The sequence below is a fragment of the Apodemus sylvaticus genome, chromosome 7 (genome assembly GCF_947179515.1).
Source record: "Apodemus sylvaticus chromosome 7, mApoSyl1.1, whole genome shotgun sequence".
In the NCBI taxonomy this organism is placed as follows: Eukaryota; Metazoa; Chordata; class Mammalia; order Rodentia; family Muridae; genus Apodemus; species Apodemus sylvaticus.
The window spans coordinates 112152078-112173372 of record NC_067478.1 but is presented as its reverse complement, the minus strand read 5'-3'; the positions used below and the strand labels follow the sequence as shown (position 1 = coordinate 112173372).

General features: G+C 50.3%; 1 protein-coding gene across 1 annotated transcript in view; it reads right to left on the bottom strand.

The window, feature by feature from the left end:
• The window catches only part of Dnmt1 (DNA methyltransferase 1), a 48034-nt gene extending 33770 nt beyond the window's left edge, over positions 1-14264 (bottom strand). The window contains exons 1-5 of the mRNA XM_052188967.1: positions 14099-14264; positions 3209-3245; positions 2285-2392; positions 1955-2165; positions 909-984 (exon numbers count right to left, since the gene is read on the bottom strand). Coding sequence (XP_052044927.1) covers positions 909-984; positions 1955-2165; positions 2285-2392; positions 3209-3245; positions 14099-14178 — 512 coding nt within the window. The 5' untranslated portion in view covers positions 14179-14264. The remainder of the gene's footprint in view (positions 1-908; positions 985-1954; positions 2166-2284; positions 2393-3208; positions 3246-14098) is intronic.
• Positions 14265-21295: the final 7031 nt, after the last annotated feature.

Below are 21295 nucleotides of genomic sequence, written 5' to 3'. Positions count from 1 at the left end.
GGAGAGATGGCTTGCTCTTACGGAGAACCTGGGTTCAGGGCCCAGCATTGATATGTCCAGTCCCAGGGGATCCAAGAACCTCCTATGTACACAGGCACTGTACAGTGTGGTACACAGACACACACGCTGGTAAGACATCCATATGATGAAATTAAATCTTTTTTAAAAAAACCCACACCATAGGTGTGGTATTCATATTGGTATGAAGTCGGCTGTGTCGGCCGTATGAAGCAAGGTTCCACTACAGGCGTAGCTCACGAAGGCCTGAGCGCAGAGTTAAGCTTTATTTTCTACTACTCAGTGGCGGGTATGAGGGGTCTTTGTTTTGGTCAAGCTTTGTTGGTCTGTGCACCACATGCATGCAGTGCCCAAGGAGCCGGGAAGAGGGCGGCAGATGGCCAGTTACAGAAGGTTGTTAGCAGCCATGTGGGGGCAGAGAATCAGACCTGGGTCCTCTGCAAGAGCTGGTGCTCTGAACTGCGGAGACATCTGACTCAGCGTAAGGGTTCTTGGATGTCGTCGACAGCTTTGTGTGTGTGCTTTAAAGTTTTCTCACAGGTGAAAACAGAGACGTCTACAGTAATGTCTGTCAGAGTCTAGTGAACCAAACCCTACAAGGTGAACGTCTAAGTGAGGCTGCAGTGTGGCTTGGTGGGAAATCCTCTGCCTAGAATGCCCCAGGAGAGGGGAGGGCGTAGCTCAGTGGGAAAGCCCTGCCTAGAACCCCTGATGAGGGGGCAGGGCATGGCTCAGTGGTAGAGTCCCTAACAAGACCAAGACGTTGAGTTCTGTCCTCAGTACTAAAACAAAATGTAAAAACTATGGAAGGCAGGGAAGTTCACTAGGACTCATTTTCTCCCCAAAGTTCCAAGGCCCGGAGGATGCTAGCCGGCCATGTCACTACTAACCCCTTCGTGAAGTGAGCCGTAATGGTGGTCTGCCTGGTGGTTCTCCTTGTAGCCGCAGAACTAGACGAAGCTTTGACTGCGTGAAACAAGAGAAAGGGACATGGCATACTTCAAGAACAAGTGACTGCAGGCGCTGTAAGAACGCACATTTCTTGGCTCTCAATCTGGACTATAAACTGAACACCAGCTTACACGGGTCAGCAGACAGCCCCTTAGAACTGCCATTGCTTAGTATCTGGAAACAGTATCATACAGCCCAGACGGCAATGTCTACACCATTATAAACCTCAAGATCCCGAATTGAACCCTCACGTAGGGACCACGTGTGGGAGTCCAAGCTAGGCAGAAATGCTCAGAGTAAGCAGGAGGCAGGCCCAGTACAGCACCTGTGCACTTGGGCTCCATCTCCATCTCCCCTCCCTCCCAGAGAGAAACAGGCAGGGCTGGGCTTGGAAGATCAAGTGCCCTTCCTCCCCTAGTACACCCGAGTCCTGGGTCACACACACACACACCCCACACGTCCTGGGTCTCACACACACACACACACACACACACACACACACACACACACACACACACACACACACACCGTGTCCTGGGTCACCCCCCCAGCACACCCCACACGTCCTGGGTCTCACACACACACACACACACACACACACACACACACACACACACACACCGTGTCCTGGGTCACCCCCCCAGCACTCCAGAGGCAGGGACGGCAGGAAAGAGAAGTTAGGAAACCAGAGAATGAGGGCGCAGCTAAGTGTCAGGTCAGCATGGACATAGAGCTCACAGTGCCCCAGGCTTCCTTCCTTCTCAGTACCACAGCAAGCAAGCAACTAGAATACATGTGGATCATGGACCGTCTCTTCAAATGAACCATGGCCTCCAAGAATCAAACAAGCCAACTGAGACAGCACAGGCCTACCATGCCAGCATGGGGCTGAAGCAGGACAGACTTCTAGGGCCGGGCTGAGCTATACTGACAGGTACCGTCTTCAAAACAACCAACCACAGACCAGTACGTCACGTGTCCTTACAAAGGGCCTCAGTGTCCGACTTGCTTCTCCTGGGTCCCCGAGGCTTGGACCTGGATCTTGGGGTTCTGTTGGAGTCTGCCATTTCTGCTCTCCAGGTTGGCCGGCTCCCGTTGGCAGGACAACCGTTAGCTTTCTGAGAGAGAGAGCGTGTTCCGTTCTCCAAGGACAAATCCTTATTTAAGAGGGACTTGACCTTAGCCAGGTAGCCTTCCTGCAACAGGAAAGGATAACTTAGAAGACATCACAGTAGGACACACAGGAGCCTCTGCCTCTGGTCACAGACCTGGAAGCAGGCAGCTTTCTGGAAACTGGGAAAAAGAAGAGACTTACCTCAGACAACTCCTCCTTAAGTAATTTGGTTTCCAAGTCACACAACTGACTCTTTATTTCTGCTTGCAGGAATTCACGTAGTAAGTTCAATTTCTCTTTCACACACTCCTGTGGGAAGGACATAGATGAGAAACCCCAAACTTTCAAGCTAGCAATTAACAAACTAATACAGAAGATGCCTACTGTCCCAGCAGCTGGGGCGAGAGGCGACCCTGGCTCTGCCAAAACCTAAATACGGGGCCAGGCTCGGGGTAGGATACCTGCGGGCTCAACACTCGGGAAGCTCAGGCGGGGAAGGCTGCTGGAACTGAAGGCCGCTCTGAGCTACCTGCTAAGCTCCGGGTCAGCCCAAGCTATGGGTCAGAGCCCTGCCTCAAAACAAAACAAAACCAACCTGGGTCTCTCTCTCTCTCTCTCTCTCTCTCTCACACACACACACACACACACACACCGAGTCCTGGGTCACCCCCCCCCCCCAGCACTCCAGAGGCAGGGACGGCAGGAAAGAGAAGTTAGGAAACCGGAGAGTGAGGGCGCAGCTAAGTGTCAGGTCAGCATGGGCATAGAGCTCACAGTGCCCCAGGCTTCCTTCCTCTGGGAAGACACGTACTGTACAAGCATGAAGATAGGGGTTCAGATGCTCAGGTCTAGCACAGAAGCTTGGCAGACACAGTAGGCAGCCTACAGTCTCAGCGCTCAGGCAGACAGGGTTCCCACACCAAGCTGACACTTTAGACCGGCCAAACCCATGAGTTTCAGACTCAGTGGGTCTCTACCTTAGTAAACAAGTGCACAGTGACTGATACCAACGTCAACCTCTGGCCTCTGCATGCACCTGACTGCATATAGGTACTCACACATATGCGAACACATGCAAAAGCACACAAGAACACACACACAAGTATGTGAAGGAAAAGCAGTTACCTTTTCTGTTAATCCATCTCTCTCCAAGTCTTTGAGCCTGGGTAAAGGAAATAAATATAAATAAATAATTCTCATTTACCTCTGAAAATCAATCTAAACCAAAAAAATGGTGGTGGTGGTGGTGGTGGTGATTGTGGTGTGGCATTAGGCTCCTGCTGAGGCAGGAGGATCACGCGAGCTTGTAACTTTGCAGCCAGCTTGGGGTAACACAGTGAGAATTGTATCCTCAAAAAAGAAAAAGAAACGAAAAAGGGAGATAGGAACGAACCTAAGGCTTGAGTGTTGGGGAAACAGGGCAGCCTCCTTGACCCCTGGCCCTGGTGTCTAGCATCAACTTTTCTGGCTGTTCTATGGAAGTAAGAGTCTCACACAGCTGGGTGCCTCGATCTCCTCCTCCTGTCTGCACCTCCCAAGTGCTAACTACAACCATGACCCAGCACCCCTGAAGTTCTAGCATGTTCCACTATGCCTTCCCACGATGTCCTTAGTAACCTGAGCATTCTACCAGAAAGGGATTGGGACCACCTACATCGGAGAGCTGCTCACACCGCCCGTCAAGACTGGCACTCTACAGACTACAGCCTGGATTACACAGTGACACCGTCCCTCCAATAACATGGCTGGAGATACGGCTCGGCCAGGGGAGGGCATGCCCAGCATGCACGAGGCACTAGGCTCCATCCCCAGCTCTGCGAAAATTGGATACTGTGGTACACTCCTGTAATTCCAGGACTCAGCACAAAGGGGAGGATCAAAAATTCACTGTCATCACTGGTTGTACAATGTGAGTTTGAGGCTAGCTTGGACTACAGGAGACCCTGTTTCTAAGCAGAGGGAAAATATACAAGAAAGGATATGGGGCCGGGCGGTGGTAGTGCATGCCTGTAATCACAGCACTCTGGGAGGCAGAGGCAGGCGGATTTCTGAGTTCCAGGCCAGCCTGGTGTACAGAGTGAGTTCCAGGACAGCCAGAGCTATATACAGAGAAACCCTGTCTCGGAAAAAAACAAAATAAATAAATAAAGGATATGGGGAGCTGTCAGTCAGGGTCCTTCTCTAACCCGGATGACCTACAACTGTTTTCCCTAACTGGGTCAGCTCCTAAAAGGCCTCCCACAGCATGCTTGATGTCAGCATGAGTCACAGCTGCACTGTAGGAACCAGCCAGCTGATGGCTCCTGAAGGCTCCTGTATGGCTGGCCGCCCTCTACTGTAGAACTTGATAAATGGGAAGAGAGACGGGTGCAGGGTATCAGGCACGCCCACATACCCACATGCTGAGGAGCTGGAGGAGAAACAAGAGGTGAACTGGTGAGCTGACAGCGCAGCTCAGGAGTAAGAGTTTGGGCCTGGCAGGCATGTGAAGGCCCTGGATCCCACGCACAGCACCACACAGGGAGGGACAATACAGCAGGCCGAAATCTCAGAGCTCAGCCTCCAGAATGTGCACCTAAGCACACAAGCACAGAATTCTATTGGATTTCTGACAACTGATCAAGATTACTGAAGATTCTCTTACCTCTCTGGTCAGGGAGAGACACAGAAGAGGCCACCTGTTACTCAGCCTGGGAGCCTGGGGGCAATGGAGGGTGAACAGGTCTAACCAGCTAGGTGGGTGTCTGTCAGAGAAGGCAACACACCACAGGGGCCTGGCTTGTGCATCTCTGCCCACCCCAGCAGCTCCCAAGTCTGGCTTCTCAGGTTTCAGTAACTAGAGGGCAAATCCAGTCTTCCCGGCAGCTGCAGGACCAGGGTCCCCATGGTTACTCTAATTGCTGTGTGTGTGTGGCACTGTCCCCTCCTAGCGCCACTCCTGAACAGGAGTGCCTAGACCCCGGAGAAAGCAGGCAAACAGTGAGGCGCCTCACCCTGTAACAAGCTGGGTAACTAGCCTGATGTTCGCAGACAGGAACCTGCCCTGCCTACCAGCCTGGCAGTCGGCACGGGGAGCTTTCGATTAGGAAAGATGCTCTACACCCTGCAGGTGGACTCGCGGCTAGCTACAGTATAGCGGGGACGCAGTTCTTGGCAGCTGAGGCCTGGAGAATACGTGTCGGGCATGCACACATTTTGGGTGCCATCCCCAGCACCCAGTAACACAGGTGTGGTAACACACACTTGGGAGTCAGGGGGCAAGAGACTCAAGAGGACGAGGCCAGCCTAGACTACGTAAAGAGTTTAAGGCTAGCCTGGCTCCACACAAATAACTAAGGTGTTTTTGGGTTTGGGTTTTTTTTTTCTCCCCCCCCCCCCCCCAGACAGGGTTTCTCTGTGTAGCCCTGGCTGGCCTCAAACTCAGAAATACGCCTGCCTCTGCCTCTGCCTCCCAAGTGCTGGGATTAAACGCGTGTGCCACCACCCCCTGGCTGGTGATTTTTTTTTTTGAAGCTCAGGCTGGAGTGTGGCAGAGCACACCCCCTAACACACACAACGTCCCAAGTCCTACCCTAGCACCCAAATGAAAAGAAAACCCTTCCAGGAGCTCGGGCCAGCGGGACCACAGTCATCCCTACAGTAAGTTACCCTACAGTACTTAGCCAAAGGCAAGACTCAAAGAAAGGCAGCTGCAGCAGTGGACATTCGTAGCCAGAGGCATAAACACAGCTGCTGCGACAGCCCATGTGACTGGGTGGTCCTGTTTGTGCCCCACCTGAGCTCGGATGAAATCACAAACTCTCGTGTGGGACAAGAGGCCGACTGAGTCATACTCCCAAACTCAGTTACGCTCCCTTAACGTCGTGGTGGGACACAGCTACCGTGACCATCGCTCAACAGTCTCTAGATCCCAAGATTCCTCCAAGAAAGACTCAATCCGGTGTGCTAGTACAGGCCTGGGATCCTAGCACTCAGAATGGGGAGTTCACGGCTAGCCCATGCTACAAAAAGCAAACTAAGTGAATGAGAAAGTCCACTTCTCCAGTGGGGAACTCAAAACCATCCTTAACCCCCATGCTAACCTGACAGGCTAGAATTCATCCGTAACTACTTCCAACCACCTAGCCCTCTAAGGAAGATGAACGACACACAAGCCTTGGAAGGGCAGGCAAACAGAGCCAGGTGCAGCAGCACTGCGCTGGAATACCAACACCCAAAGAGGTAGAGGCAGGAGGGTGACAAGTTCCAGGCCAGCCTGGATCAAATGACTCCATCCTGTCTCAAACAATGTAATGTCGGGTTCCAGCGAAAGAGGGCCCAGTGAGTAAAGGCCCCTCCCACCAAGCCTGACCAACGTGCAACCAAAGGGGATGGAGGTGGGGGAGGAACCTCTTCCTGCAGTCCTGACCCTCCACATACATGCTGTACACAAACACAACAAACCTGATCTTAGCACATCTAATGGAGATGAACAGTAAAAATTTGAGCTCTCCATGGGGCCACAGTGGCACACACCTTTAATCCTAGCACTCAGGGGGCAGAGGCGGGCAGCTCTGAGCTCAAGGCCAGTGTGGTCTACAGAGTGAGTTCTAGGCCAACCAGGGCTACACAGAGAAACCCTGCCTCAAGAGGAGAAACAACAAATAGAACATAAAACACTTGAGCTCTTCCCTGAAGAGGGAACAAGCCCAGAAGCATGAAGGGGTGACCGAGGCAGAGGGAGCCGCCCCAGCAGAGCCCAGGGTGGAAGCTGTTTCTCAGACACCCACAAAACAGCCATGACAGTGTCAGGCCAAAAGGTAAGCCCAGAGAGGTGCGGGCAAATGTGAGACGCTCAGAAGTCGGCATCTTGTTGCAAGGCCATCAAGAGGATCACGGGAGAGGAGAGACCGCAACATCGGAGCCATTCTTTTAGGGAAAATTTGTCTGACAGAAACATGAACTAGAGGGATTGCAAAGGTTAAGTTATTTCAACATCCTAAACCAGAAATGCTGGTCTGAAACCCATCTTGGCAGCACAACAGGGCCTGTTCCAGAGTCCTGCCTTTTCTGTCGGCTGCTGGGGATGGGAGCCAGGGCCTTAGATATGCTAAAGGCACACTCTCCCACCCAGCTCCACCCTCCACCAGGCCCCTGCTCTGACCAGGCAGATGGGGTGAGGCCAGCTGATGGATCAGATAATGTCTTGGGTCCCTTCTCACAAGATGCTGTGGCACTGACCCCAGGACCCGTGACTCTTAAGTTATTTGGCAACATCGACTCTGCAGATGTGACTAAGATTCCAGCATTTTCCAATGAAAGATGGGAAGCTTATCAGGGACAATCAGCATGGGCTTAAATCACTTAACTCCCCCGGCCCAGAGCCCTCTAGCCACATTGCAAAAGGTGCTGAACCACGGAGAAGGGTCAGACACACGGGGACCTGGCCTAAGAGGCTGGCTTTAAACCGAGGAGGTGGTGGCATGGAAGACCGAGTGAAGGGCAGGAGTCTCCCTGTCAGACGCTTCAGAAGCTGGAGACCACTCGGTTTGGCCTTAGCCAGACACCGTGGCGCACACCCACAACTCCAACACTCATGAGGCTAGGCAGGAACATCACGAGTCTCGGGTCATCCTCACTTACATAATAAGTCTGAAGCCACAAGAGAAGCGGGATGGGAAGATGACTCAGCGAGGGCCCAAGCGAGGATCCTGGGACCCACGTGAAAAGCAGAAAATGGAGAAAACAATCCCAGGCTGGCTAGCTAGCAATCGGTCCAGACAAGAGCGCTAGGCTCACCGAGAAAGTTTTTGTTTTTTTTTAAAGGTTTATTTATTATGTATTCAGCACGTATGCCTGCTGGTCAGAAGACAGTACCAGACCTCGTTACAGATGAGTCACCAACTCAACCTCTGGAAGAGAAGACAGTCCTCTTAACCTCTGAGCTATCTCTCCAGCCATGTGAGAAAGATCTCAAAAAATAAAATGGAGATAATTTTGGAAAAGAACCAACAGTGACCTCTGGCCTGCCCCCCCCCCCCACACACACACATACTAAATCTCTGTATATGGAGAGACAGAGAAAGAGAGGCGAGAGAAAGAGAGAGAGAGAGATCAAACACCAGTGAGATGACTCAGTGGTTAAGAGTTTTCAAGTCCCAAAACCTAAATTTGATCCCCAGAATCCACACAAAGGTGGAAAGAGTGTCAATGCCAACAATTTGACCTCTGCCCTTCACATATACGACAGCAACCCCCCCCCCCACTATAGTAACTGCCATTTTTTCAATTAATAACAAGTCAGTTAAGCTAGTCCTCAGCTGTCTATCTACACGTTGAGGAGCACACCTGCACTCACACAGGCACACATGCTGCAGAGGCGCTACACACCGTCACAGTACTCACAAGGGTGCAGGAGGGAAGCCACATTCAAGATCACCCACAAGTATACAATGGAACTCTGTCTTGAAATTACAAAAAAGAAATTTGGGCCAAGTGTGGTGGCACATGCCTTTAAACCCAGCACTTGGAAGGCAGTGGCAGGCAGGCAGGCAATCCGAGTTCAAGGCTAGCCTGGTCTACACACTCAGCCAGGGCTACACAGAGAAACCCTGTCATGAAAAACAAAAAGGGGGGCTGGCAAGATGGCTCAGCGGTTAACAGCACCGACTGCTCTTCCGAAGGTCCTGCATTCAAACCCCAGCAACCACATGGTGGCTCACAACCATCGTAATGAGATCTGACGCCCTCTTCTGGAGTGTCTGAAGACAGCTACAGTGTACTTACATATAACAAAATAAATAATAAATCTTAAAAAAAAAAAAAGAAAAACAAAAATATTTTCCATAAACAGCAAGAAACTAAAGAGTCAACTCCCCAGGAGGACCCTCTCCCGGCCCGTTTCCAGAAGGAATCCAGCCCAGGGACATCTTGGTTTCTTCTCTACCCATCCCACCCCTCATTCCTGACCTACAGCAAGAGAACAGCAGTGTCTGCCCCAGGTGTGGCGCAGAGGCACAGCACAAGCCTGGCGTGTCCCGGAGGCCCAGACCCACGGCCAGCACTAAGAAGATACACAGAAAGTCACCTCACCCTCTGAGAAAGAGAGCTACAAGCCAAACCAGGCTTGGCAGCTAGCTCATGCCAGCAATCCCAGCAGCACCAGAAGGCTGAGGCAGGAGGACAGAGAATTAAAAGCTAGCCTGGGCTACAAAGACCCAGTTTTAAAACAGAAGGGTGACTTGAGACCTGGCACACAGAATGCCTAGGCAAGCTGCAGAAAGAACAAGCCTCGATCATTCTACAAGCAAGCCTGGAACGAAAGCCAGCCGCCTATCCCACAGAGTACCTGAAGACATTGGCACCTGGAGGGTAGTCGTTCCCGGCTCCCTGCTGTGAGGGCCCAGGGCGGAGACCTCCAGGCTGGAGCCCTAACCTACTACCAAGAGTTCAGCTGGCCTACTCCGAGGAGCAGCCAGCCCCAGCCCTATTTTTCAGATAGCCCACTGAGTGGTAAAATATCTGCCCTGAGGTCTATCCCCAGTGTCCCCCCAGAATAGGTGGGGAGCCCTGGAGGGATGACTTGGTGGCAATCAGCAAGCACCGCTCTTACAGAGGACTTAAGTTCAGCCCCCGGGTCAGGCAGCTCACAGCACCCCCTCCCCGTGTAACCCCAGCTCCACGGGGTCTGACGCCTCCTTGTGCGCTCTCTGGGCACATGCATGCGCATGACATACACAGAAATAAAAAAACAAATAGACATGGACAGGGTACCAAGATTAAGGTGACAACCACATAGCTGTAAGGAACAGCATAGGATTTAACAAGACATTTGTCCAACAAGTGCACGCTTCAGATCTGCTGCAGCGAGAGATGTCCCCCACTCCCCCAACCCCTCCCCCAGAGAACTAAGAGACACACAGGTCCGGGTTCAACTTCAGCACAGCAAAAATTAAGTTTAGGTCACAGAACTCGACGTGCCCCCTACTTGAGTTAAGCAAGGCTGTGTTATCCTTCTGAGGAGTGACCTTAAATGCACTGAAGAGAGAAGTCAGCGACTAGAGCGCTTGCCTAGCACATCGGAGGCTCCCGGTTCCTTCGCTAGCACCACAGAATCCAGTGTGCCTTCAGGCATGGATGCCCGCGCCTGGAGGAGTAGTCCAGGTCGTTTTAAGCTACACAGGAATTGTGAGACCAGTCCGGGCTACCTGACTGTCTGAAAAACCCAATCAGAAAAGGACTGAAGAGGTCAGTAAAGTGACTGTCACACAAGGACGGTCTGGATCTCAAAACTCAGACAGACATGGCCTGGGAAAGGACCCCTGAGCCTGCAGGCCAGGCAGACTAACAGAATAGAGTAGCAAGGTTGTAAGCAACCCGGCTCAAAGAAAAGGTAATTAGTCCCCTAGTCAGAGGCACAGGTAGGGGCGGGCCTTGTCAGCCCCAGGCTAGCTTAATTTACACATCAAGTACTGGAATAGCTGAGGTCCTATATAGTGAAACCTCAGTGAAACCTCGTCGCAAACAAAAGCAAATAAAATTGAAAGTGAAGCTGGGTGGTGGTGGTGGTGCACGCCTTTGATCCCAGCACTCTGGGAGGCAGAGGCAGGGGGATTTCTGAGTTTGAGGACAGCCTAGTCTACAGAGTGAATTCTAGGACAGCCAGGGCTACACAGAGAAACCCTGTCTAAGAAAAACAAAAACAAAAAGAGATGAAAAGTGAAACTCCAGTTCCAGGGATCCAGTGCCCTGCCCTGGCTCCTTGGGTACCAGGCACACAGGCGGTGAACAAGTACTCACAGCAGAGTGCCTATACAAAGACTCAACCTACCTACTCCCCAAGCCCCAGCAGAAGGCAGAAGGCAAGAAACCAATTCCAAAAAGTTCAAATGTAATAAAAATTTTTTAAAAAAGCTCTTTAAGCTGGGCGTAGTGGCACATGCCTTTAATCCCAGTATTTAAGAGGCAAAGGCAGGTGGATATCTGAGTTCGAGGGCAACCTGGTCTACATAGAGTTCCACACTAGCTGAGGCTACAGAGTTAAAATGGTATCAAAATGAAATATTTTAGGGTCAGATGAAATGGCTCAGTGGGCAAAGGCACCCGACATCCATCTCCAGGACCCCGAAGAACGGACTCGGGAAAGGGATCATCTGACTCCATACACACATTGTGCTAAATAAGTGTGTACACACGCAGACGCGGATAGATAAACGTAGTTAACTATGGCTTGGTGAGATGGGCACTGGTCACACATCCATGAAGACCTCAGCTTGACCCAAATCCACAGAAAGGTGGAGGAGAGTAATAAACACCACGTCTAACTGCCACACGCACACCGTGGAACACATGTACATAATGTTAAGAAGTTGTCCCTTAACACATGCCTGGGTGTATATGTGTACATATAGATGTGCGTGTGTGCACATGTATATCACACACACCATTTATACACAAGTTAATAAAGAACAAGCCAGGTATGTAACACACATCACTCAAAAGGCACAGGATAGTAAGATCAAGACCAGATGAATTACATAGAAACCATGCCTTGAAACAAAGTCTTTAATAAAAACTCTGAAAGAAACTAGAATCTCATGTCAAGTGAGGACTCCTACTATGGAAAGGTTCAGGAAAAGAACCCTAACCTTGCAAGGTGTGAACGCCTGAAATGAGGCCTTAGCTGGATTCTAATCTGTGATCCTCCTGCTCCTGCCTCCCAAAGGCTGATGTTACAGGCCACGGCCACCACGTCTCACTAGAAAGCATGATTTGAGTTTTCAAAGATACAGGACTCTATTTCAGAGACTGTCAGTCTGGGGCTGGCAAGATAATCCAGCAGGTAAGTGGAATGCTACCAAGCCTGGTGTCCTGAGTTCTCATACCCGAGCCTGTGGAAAAGCCAGTTCCTACACGGGTCCTGACCACCCACAAGCTGTAGCATATACCCACATACACACTAAAGAAAAGACTCAAAATCCAAATGTTGAAAATACTCTATTTTATACATGTGGCAGAACTATGCAGACTCCTATTTAAACAAACCGCCATTTAAATACAGACCAGCAGCATGGATGGAAGCTGCCACACTGCCAACCTCAGCTCCTGACCAACCTACCAGATGCAGGCGCCTCTTGTATCTCATGCTGTAGATATTTTGCTAGCAAGTTTTTCTAAGTCAAGAAAAGTTAAGTCAGGCATGGTGTCACATTCCTGTAATCCAGCACTCAAGCAGATACAAGAGATCAAGGCTAGCCTGGGTTAAAAGGCCAGCCTGAGGCTAGCCTGCTTGGCCTACAGGAATCCCTTCCTGGAAATGAAAACAAAAATAAAACATACACGTGTAAACAAACCAACCAGAGGTTGGACTGGAAAAGACAGAAGACAGAAAGTTATAGCAGTGTCTAACTTTAAGAAAGCCGAATACTTTAATTATGTATGTAGTAATTTTGATAGTAAATTGTAAAAGAAATCTGTTGAGGTGTGTCACGAAGGCTTCGGATTGTTATGTCTACACAACCAAAAACAAGCATTCAAAAACCAAACCCAAACCATCATGGTGGCACATGCCAGTAATCTCAGCACTGAGGAGACACAGGCAGGGAGATGGAGAATTCCAGGCCAGTCTGGAAAACTCACCAAGAATCCTGTCTCCAAGAAAAAGTGCCAGGGCTGGAGGTGTGTAGCTCAGTGGTAGAAAACGTGTGGCACAGAGCTTCAGGTCCAGCTCTGGCGGCAAGCTGGGGACAGGGGTGGGCAGTGTTTGACAAGGGGACTTCTGCCTCTTCTCCCACTTTATCCCCCGAAGCTCAGATGGGAATCGGCCTGGCATCACCCCAGTAAACTAACCCATGGAAAGAGCAATCGGGTTGGAATATGTCCAGCACTAGTCAGGGCACCTATGACTAATGCATAATGACACGCGGGACAAGCTTTCAGGAATGAACTGATTGACGATGCCCTTCTGCAACAGGAAGCGGGATCGAGTTCCCGCCAAGCCCTGCACACGGCCGTCCCCTCGGAATCATGGAAGGTTCTAGTTAGTGGAAGGCCCATAACCCAGGGGCCCTCATTACCACTGACACAACATTAAAAGCAGAAGAGCTTCCATGATTGCTCGGGCGAGGGTTGGGGGGATTCATATGCACTGAAATGGGAGACTTTACCTGTCTTCCCTAGCTCCTCGAAACAAACACTAGATAATGTAAAGGGCTTCCTCGATGGCGCCAGGATGGAAAGAACTGGCTTACGGCGGTTAAAATAATAGGGCGGGGGCCGAAACATCTCACTACCATTCATCTTTCCTTCCTTCTGATAAACACTTTGGATGGTGTTAAAGGTTTCCTCGATTGCTCTGGGATCTCGGGACACAGTTATGTCACTGCCAAAGTGGAGGGCCCGTTCTGCAGCACCACCTCCTTCCAGGCGGAGCGTCTCTGCTTGAGCTCCAGGATCGCGGGAGCCCCTTCACTTTAGGATAAAAACAAAACAAAAAAGCCCACGAGGACGGCAAGCTGCCCAGGCCCTGCACGGCACCATGCGAGAGAAGAGACCCTCGGACTTGACAGCGGGGCTGGGAAGGAGGGCCCTTCTGCACGAGGGCCTCCAGGGGACCCAGCGGAGGGACCCTCGGGTGGGCGCGGCGGGATCTGCAGGGCACCGGAAGTGGAGGCTGGAGCGGGGTGGGGGCTTCAGGGTGTCCACAGGCCGGAGAGGGGCATTTCCTGCCATCCAGGAGCCTGGCTGACCCGCGGGGGAACCTGAAGGTGTCCCCACGCCTGTTCCATTTCTGGGGGCTAGGAGGGCCGATCCCCTTCCTCCCTCAAGTTCCCAGTCAATGCGTTTGCTAGCACCCCGGCCCCCACCCATTTTGGCGCCAACAGCCAGGGGCACGCGCGACAGGAAGCACAGCCCGCGCCAAACACTGCCCCGCGCATGCGCGCCCTGGCTGTCAGCGGCCGCAGGGCCACCCGGAGATACCCCAATAAATGCCTCAGCATCGGTCCCACCCCTCACCCCCACCCGCGTGGCACCTACCTCCTGCGGACATGGTCGGGGAGTGAGCCTGCCGGGGAGGCAAGTGCAGGCACTCGGGCTGGAGCTGTTCGCGCTGGCATCTTGCAGGCTGCAGACGACGGGACAGCTCTGAACGAGACCCCGGCTTTTTCGCGCGCGCGGAAACCAATTGGGAGGAGGCGGCGCAAGCGGAAGCAGCACGTACCACACAGGACAAGAGAGTGGGGGGAAGACCGCGCTATGCCGGCGGGCAGTGCGCATGCGCCGGACGGAGGCCCCCACTGCTCCGGGCTATAGTGGGCTCGTCCGTTCTGTGACTGGCGCCACCCACCCTCCCCCCACCCTGCTTAGGGAGGTGGCCCGCCACTTGAGAGCAGGTAGTGCTGCCCTTGCAGAGAACCCGGGCTTGCTTGCCAGTACCCACATCCAGCTGCTCCAAGCCCCTGTAATTCCACTTCCGGGGGAGGTCCTACGCCCTCTCCTGGCCTCTATGGGCATTGCACTCACATGCACAAACACAACTTTAAAAGAAACACTTTTGAGTCAGGCAGAAGCTGTGATGTACATGCGTTTAATCCCAGCACTCTGAAGGCAGGAGGAGGATCTCTGTGTGTTCAGCCTGGTCTAAGAACAGTCTTTTGACAAAGGAAAAAAAACAAAAGCCAGGGGGTGGTGCCGCATGCCTTCAATCCCTTGCACTGAGGAGGCAGAGGCAGGCAGATCTCAATTTGAGGCCAGCTAAGTCTATACAGTGAGTTCTAGGACAGCCAGGGCTACACAGAGAAACCGGCTCAAAACAAAACAGACAAAAGTGGGCTTATCTGCGCTGTGACTAGCTTCCTCCCTGGAGAGGTGGTTGGGTGCTTGAGAGCTTGTACTTATTCCTGCAGAAGGCCCTGGGTTGCTGGCCAGCCCCACATCCAGCCACTAGAAGCCTCCATAACTCCACTTCCAGGGGAATCCTATGGCCTCTGTGGACACTCCACTTGAATGCACAAGCAATTTTTTAACCCAAGATAAGTTTAATCTTATTATGTATACAATAGATAATATGGTTGACTTTGGAGTTCAGATCCTCCAGCTTCTCTCTGGTCTTGAGTGATGGGGTTATGGGTATGCCCCACCGTAACCACCATCTTCACTGTTAAGATGAAATGTGTAGTGTTGTAGTGTCTAACATAATTTCATAATTGCACAACAGATTTCTGGAACTTTCCATCTTCAGAAGCAGAAACTGTAGGCATGGCTCTATCCCCTTCCCCTTCTGCTCATCTTTTGTTACCATTTTGGTAAGAAATAGATGAACCCTTAAAAGGCCTCACGTCTAACCCCATCTTCACCCCCTTGTCCTCTAAAACAACCATGAGTACACCATTTGGACTCCTCCTCAGTGCCTTCATCTGTCAGAACTGAAATTGCCTCCTTAAAAAGGTAACTCAGAAGAGAATTAGGCCAATATACCAACGAGGTAGTGTAGTGGAGAGGCCAGGACCACTTCTGCCATCTGTGTCGAATAAAAAATAAAGGCAGATCAGGAAGAACTAATATTGTTCTATTTATCTTCCACCTGGTATGGAAGGACTTAGAATATATAGCTCGACAGCAGAATGCTAACCTCACAAAGCCAGAGCCCTGCAACTCATCCCTAGCACCAAATGAATAAATGGAAGAATGACCAAGGACCAGAAAGATGGCTAAGAAAACTGAGCTGCAAGTTGTCTTCCTCTGACAATGTATACAGTGTTGACACGCATATGTACACAAAAGTGAAATTGTTAAAGAACTTTTCCCAACAAAGTTAACTTTAAAAATCCTGAGGCACTGGCACTGGAGAGAAGGCTCAGCAGTTAAGAGCATCGACTGCTCTTCTGAAGGTCCTGAGTTCAATTCCCAGCAACCACATGGTGGCTCACAACCATCTGTAATGGGGATCCTATGCCCTCTTCTGGTGTGCCTGAAGACAGCGACAGTGTACTCAAACACATGAAATCAAAAAACATATCTTAAAAATCCTGAGGCAGGCATGATAAAAGATATCTATTCTAGCACTTAGCAACTAATGCAGGAAGTGAGATTCAGGATCTTGTCTAGGGCCGGAGAGATGGCTCAGCAGTTAAGAGCACCGACTGCTCTTCTGAAGGTCTTGAGTTCAAATCCCAGCAACCACATGGTGGCTCACAACCATCTGCAATAAGATCTGACTCCCTCTTCTGGAGTTCATGAACTTACATATAATTTTTTTTTAAAAAAGGGGGGGAAATAAAAGAGTAACCAGACCTTGTCTAAAGGAGAGAGAGAAGAAAGGGAGAGAAAGGAAGGAAAAAAGGAAGGAAGAAGGCACCAATCCTATCTAAGCTACACCATGACAAACCTTAGGGACTAAGTAACAATGATAACAAATTCATGATGCCACATCCACACATTTCATCTTAACAGTGAAGATGGTGGATATGGTGGGGCATACCCATAAATCCATCACTCAAGACCAGAGGCAGGGGGATCAGAACTTCAAGATCAACCATGGCTATATAGTAAGTCAGGGCTATCTTTGGCTACATGAGACCCCTACCAGAAAAAAACCTATGATCACCTGTATGTGGGTAAATGCCTGCAGGTAGCAGTAACAAGACAGTCAATTGAGTCAGGATTTTAAGACCAAACTCCACAAGTCCATATTCCATCTCAAAACCTACTATTTTAACATCTGCTTGTTTGATTTTGATTTTGTTAACCAGGAGAGAACTCCATGAGAAAGAGCACTCATGGGACACGCATGAGGACCTGAGTTCAAATCCCAGCATCCACATAAAAAGCCAGGTCTAGCCAAGCATCTGTCTGTAACTCCAGTACTGTGAGGGCAGAAACAGGTCACTAGGGCTTGCTGGCCTCTAGCCTCTCACCACTGGGGAAAGCAGGACAGGGTAAGCAGTAATCGCAGAGGGAAGCTGTCAATCAGCCAGAACCTAGCCCTGCTACCCTAAGTCACTTTGGAAAGAGGGGAAGGGCACAGGTGGGCAGATTTCCTGTTCAGTGGCCTCGAGTCAAAGAGCAAGGCCTGGGAATGAGGCCCCGTGCATGTGAGCAGGAGCTCCCACCGAGCCTGGCCCACAGTCCCTCAGCAGCCATCTCCAAGCCAGCTTCCGGGGACGGCTGCTTCATTAGCCACTCCTGCCTAAAGGAAAAAAGACTAAAGCCTGGAATCTGGGCTGGCAGGATGGCCCCATGTCTAAGGTGTGGGCAGCCATCCCGTCCTGATGTCCTGAGCGCCATGGCAGAGGGAGAGGACGGTCTCCAGGCTGTCCTGACTTCCACACATGCGACATGGTTATAAGCCCTCCCACAGCAAATTCAAATATATCTAATAAAGCAGACTCAGACAAGCATTGGTTCCATCTGCAGAGCACTATGGGGACACATGCATCCTCCACCAAGCAGGACTCCATGGACCTTATCATTTCAAGCCTGTGTGCTCAGGGACTTCTGTCGTTTCAACCCACAACACTCTCTGGGAAGATTGGTACAGCCCCAAATACTTCCACCACAACTCCCTCGGACCACATGGAAGCCACCTGTTACTCCTACCCGACACCATTCTTAGTAGCTATGGCCAGAGACTCTTACATCTATCTTACTGGAGTGGAGTTCAAACTTTCATAGAGAAGCAGATATTGAAGGTTTTGTGAACCACATACTCAGAGCTGCACCCACTGAAGTCTAATACCAAAGCACAATAGCTATAGAGAAGTCATTATCCTGACTATGTCCCAATAAAACTTTATTAATGCAAAACCATGGTGGGCCAATTACGGGTACCTGCTGAATCAGCACAAACCACCATAGGTGGTGTCCGATACACAGATAATGCACAACTCAGTTATAAACGTGCCTTTCTAAAATAAAGCTATTTTTTTGTTTCACAACAGTGTCATTACATTTTACAAAGGAAAACTGGGGTCCAAACTGGATCAAGATGCAAAAGTAGGTTTACAGTCTACAGTCCATAGTCTACCCAACTTGATCAATTGATGTGATATTTGAAATATCAAACAAAAGGCTACCTGTGGCTCAGTGATTAGAGCCTTTGTCTATTATGGATTCTGTGCCCAGCACACCAAACAACACAAATACAACAGCATAAACTCCCAAATAAATGGTTTTTGTTTTTGTTTTGTCTGGTTGGTTGTTTTGTTTTGGGTTTGTTTTGATAATAGCCTTGGCTATCCTGGAACATCCCTCTGTAAGCCAGGATAGCTTTGAACTCAGAACTATCTGCCTCTGCCTCCCAAATGCTGGGATTAATGGTGTTTGCCGGGTGTAGCCACTTGGCTAGCAGGTGTGATTTTTAAGAGATACCTTTAAGCTGGGCATGATGGCGTGTGTACCAAACCTTTCTCCAGGCTCAAGTAACTTGTCCAAGTCAAGAATCCAGATATAGCCAAGTTGCTTGGAGTCTGCTAGACAGAGCTGCCTTCTTGAGAGGCCCCATCAGAGCAAAGCCCAAAACTCTGCCTGGCATCACAGGGACTGGCTCCAGCACCTGCTAGTTTTACATCAAAGAGCCCTTGAGTCAGCTGGCAAACTGCCCCTCCAGGTGCCCTTCCTCTCCCTAGGCCCCTGGCTTTCCCCTCCGATGCCAGCCTGGCTCCATCTCCAGGCACGGAGAGAAAGTTGTGAAAAGCCATATACTTCAGAACACCTGGCCTTCCCTTCCCACACCTGAATGGCTTCTCAGAGCTCGTGGTGGTCCCCCTAACCCCCCATGGCAGCCAACTGGCCTGATCAAAAGCTAGCTATAGCCTACAGTCAGAACTCCAACCTCAAGGATGGGCCTGTGGGGACAGTAAGGGACAAAGAGACCTTCACTCACAATGATGGTGAAAGAAACTGGCCATGCTCAGTCCTCACAGAAACACCAATTAAAACCTCAATATGGGGCTGGAGAGATGACTCAGCGCTTAAGAGTACTGACTGCTCTTCTAGAGGTTATGAGTTCAATTCCCAGCAACTACATGGTGGGTCACAACCATCTGTAATGGGATCTGATGTCCTCTTTGGATGTGTCTGAAAACAGCTACAGTGCACTCATATAAATATAATAAATCTTAAAAAAAAAAAAGAAAACTCTATCATTTCTTTCTCACACACTCTTAACACATAACACACCCCAGGATGGGTCAAATTTTAGAAAGAAGCATGTCAATGTTAGCAACATCAGAATACTTCCTTAGCACTACAAGAAGTCAGACTGATACAGCGGGCTTAGTGAGCTGGCCCAGTGGTAAGAGCACTTGCCACAAAAACCTGACATCCTGCATCTGAACTCTGGAACACAATCGCAGGTTGAAGAGAATCAACTTCTGACAGTTGTCCCGACTTCCACAGCTGTGTACCACGGCACACACAACATACACATACAATTGAAAAGTGAGGACCAGTAGATGGCTCAGCAGGTAAAGGGGCTTGCTGCCAAGCCCGAAGACCCGAGTTCAATCCCTGGGACCCACAAGGTGGAAGAAGAGACCCAACTCCTTCCTGCTAGTGTCCTGTAACCAAGACACACACATCACGACATGTACTTACCCACACACATGCACACACACTCACAAAAGAAAGTGTGATCAATTTTTTTCCTTAATTGAAAGGTTTTAATAAACCGCTTTGGAAGTTGGTTTGACAGCATTTACTAATGTGCAGTATATTCCCACCCTAGGGCTTGGCAATAACATAGAATACTTGCATAGTAACTATGAAATATGCAAAAATGTTCAAAGTAGTTTCCTGACAACAACCCCAAACCCAAGCCAATTACTTTGCTCAATGGAATGTGGTATCTCAGGGTGGAGAGAGTTCCTTCAGCAGCACTGAGAAACCTGGAGCTCACTATGTAAAATGCTAAATAGCCAAAGATGACCTTAAACTGTTGATCCTCCTGCCTCCACCACCCCAGTGCACTGAGAACTTGCATGTACCACCATGCCTGGTGGATACTGCTCTGAGAGGGAACCCCTAGTTTTGTGCTTGCTGGCCAAGCACCTTACCTACTGAACACCAGCCCCATAAAAGTTTTCACAAAGTGATTGAACAGCAAGCATTTTACAATGTGTGGGCCCCACAGGTACGGCTATGATTCAAATACCCACTCTGCCCATGAAGGCCCCAAAGCCCACAGGCAACCAGGGAGCTCTACATGCTAATAAAGTTCCTAAGCACATAAAGCTGCCTTGCATGCTGCTCCCAGGAGTCACAGGTGACTGTGGGCTGCTGGCTGTTTTCCACAACTTAAAAATGGAATAACCATTTGTAATTTAATTTACTGTCCCTATGACAGAAGATAAGTTTAAAGGGGTAGGGACGGGGCCCAGCGAGGAGAGCATTGGCCCAGCATGCAGGGAGCCCCAGGGTCCACCCAGCACCGCGTAAACCACAAGTGCACAGCCTCAGCACTGAGGAGGGCGGGAAACGGGAGAACCAGGAAGTAAACTGTTATTCTTGACTATATTGTGAGTTCTGAGCCAGCCTGGGCTACAAACCAACCAACCAACTAAAGCAATAACCAAACCAAACCATGGATGACAGCTTAGCGATCCCCTTGAAGGACTATGTTACAGCTTCTATCAGAAATACAGACAGTAGCCGGGCATTGGTGGCGCACGCCTGTAATCCCAGCACTCTGGGAGGCAGAGGCAGGCAGATTTCTGAGTTCGAGGCTAGCCTGGTCTACAGAGTGAGTTCCAGGACAGCCAGGGCTATACAGAGAAACCCTGTCTCGAAAAAAAAAAAAACAAATCCAAAAAACAAAAACAAAACCAAAACAGAAATACAGACAGTACGGGGACATAGCTCCATAACAGAGTTCTTACCTAGCACATAGGAAACCTCAATAGCAGAAATCAGAAAGACAAAGTTACAACTTACGGTACACAGGGGAGACGCTAGGGCAGAGAGCACACCCCGGAACTGTTGCTCTAAATCCCCAGCACTGACCCCAACATGTCCTCACTCACCTCCAGTGTGACCTTTTCTTTCCTACTCGCACAGGGCTGTTCTCCCATCGCCTGGACCCACAGCCATCCCCTCCCCCACTTAGAGCCCTGGAGAACAGCAGCCACAACTGCCCGGAGAGCAGCCCACCTTTCGGAAGACACAAGCCGCAGCAGCGTCTGGTCACAAGCGTCAGTCAATGCCTTAGTCTGAGAACAGGGGTGAGTAGATATAAGG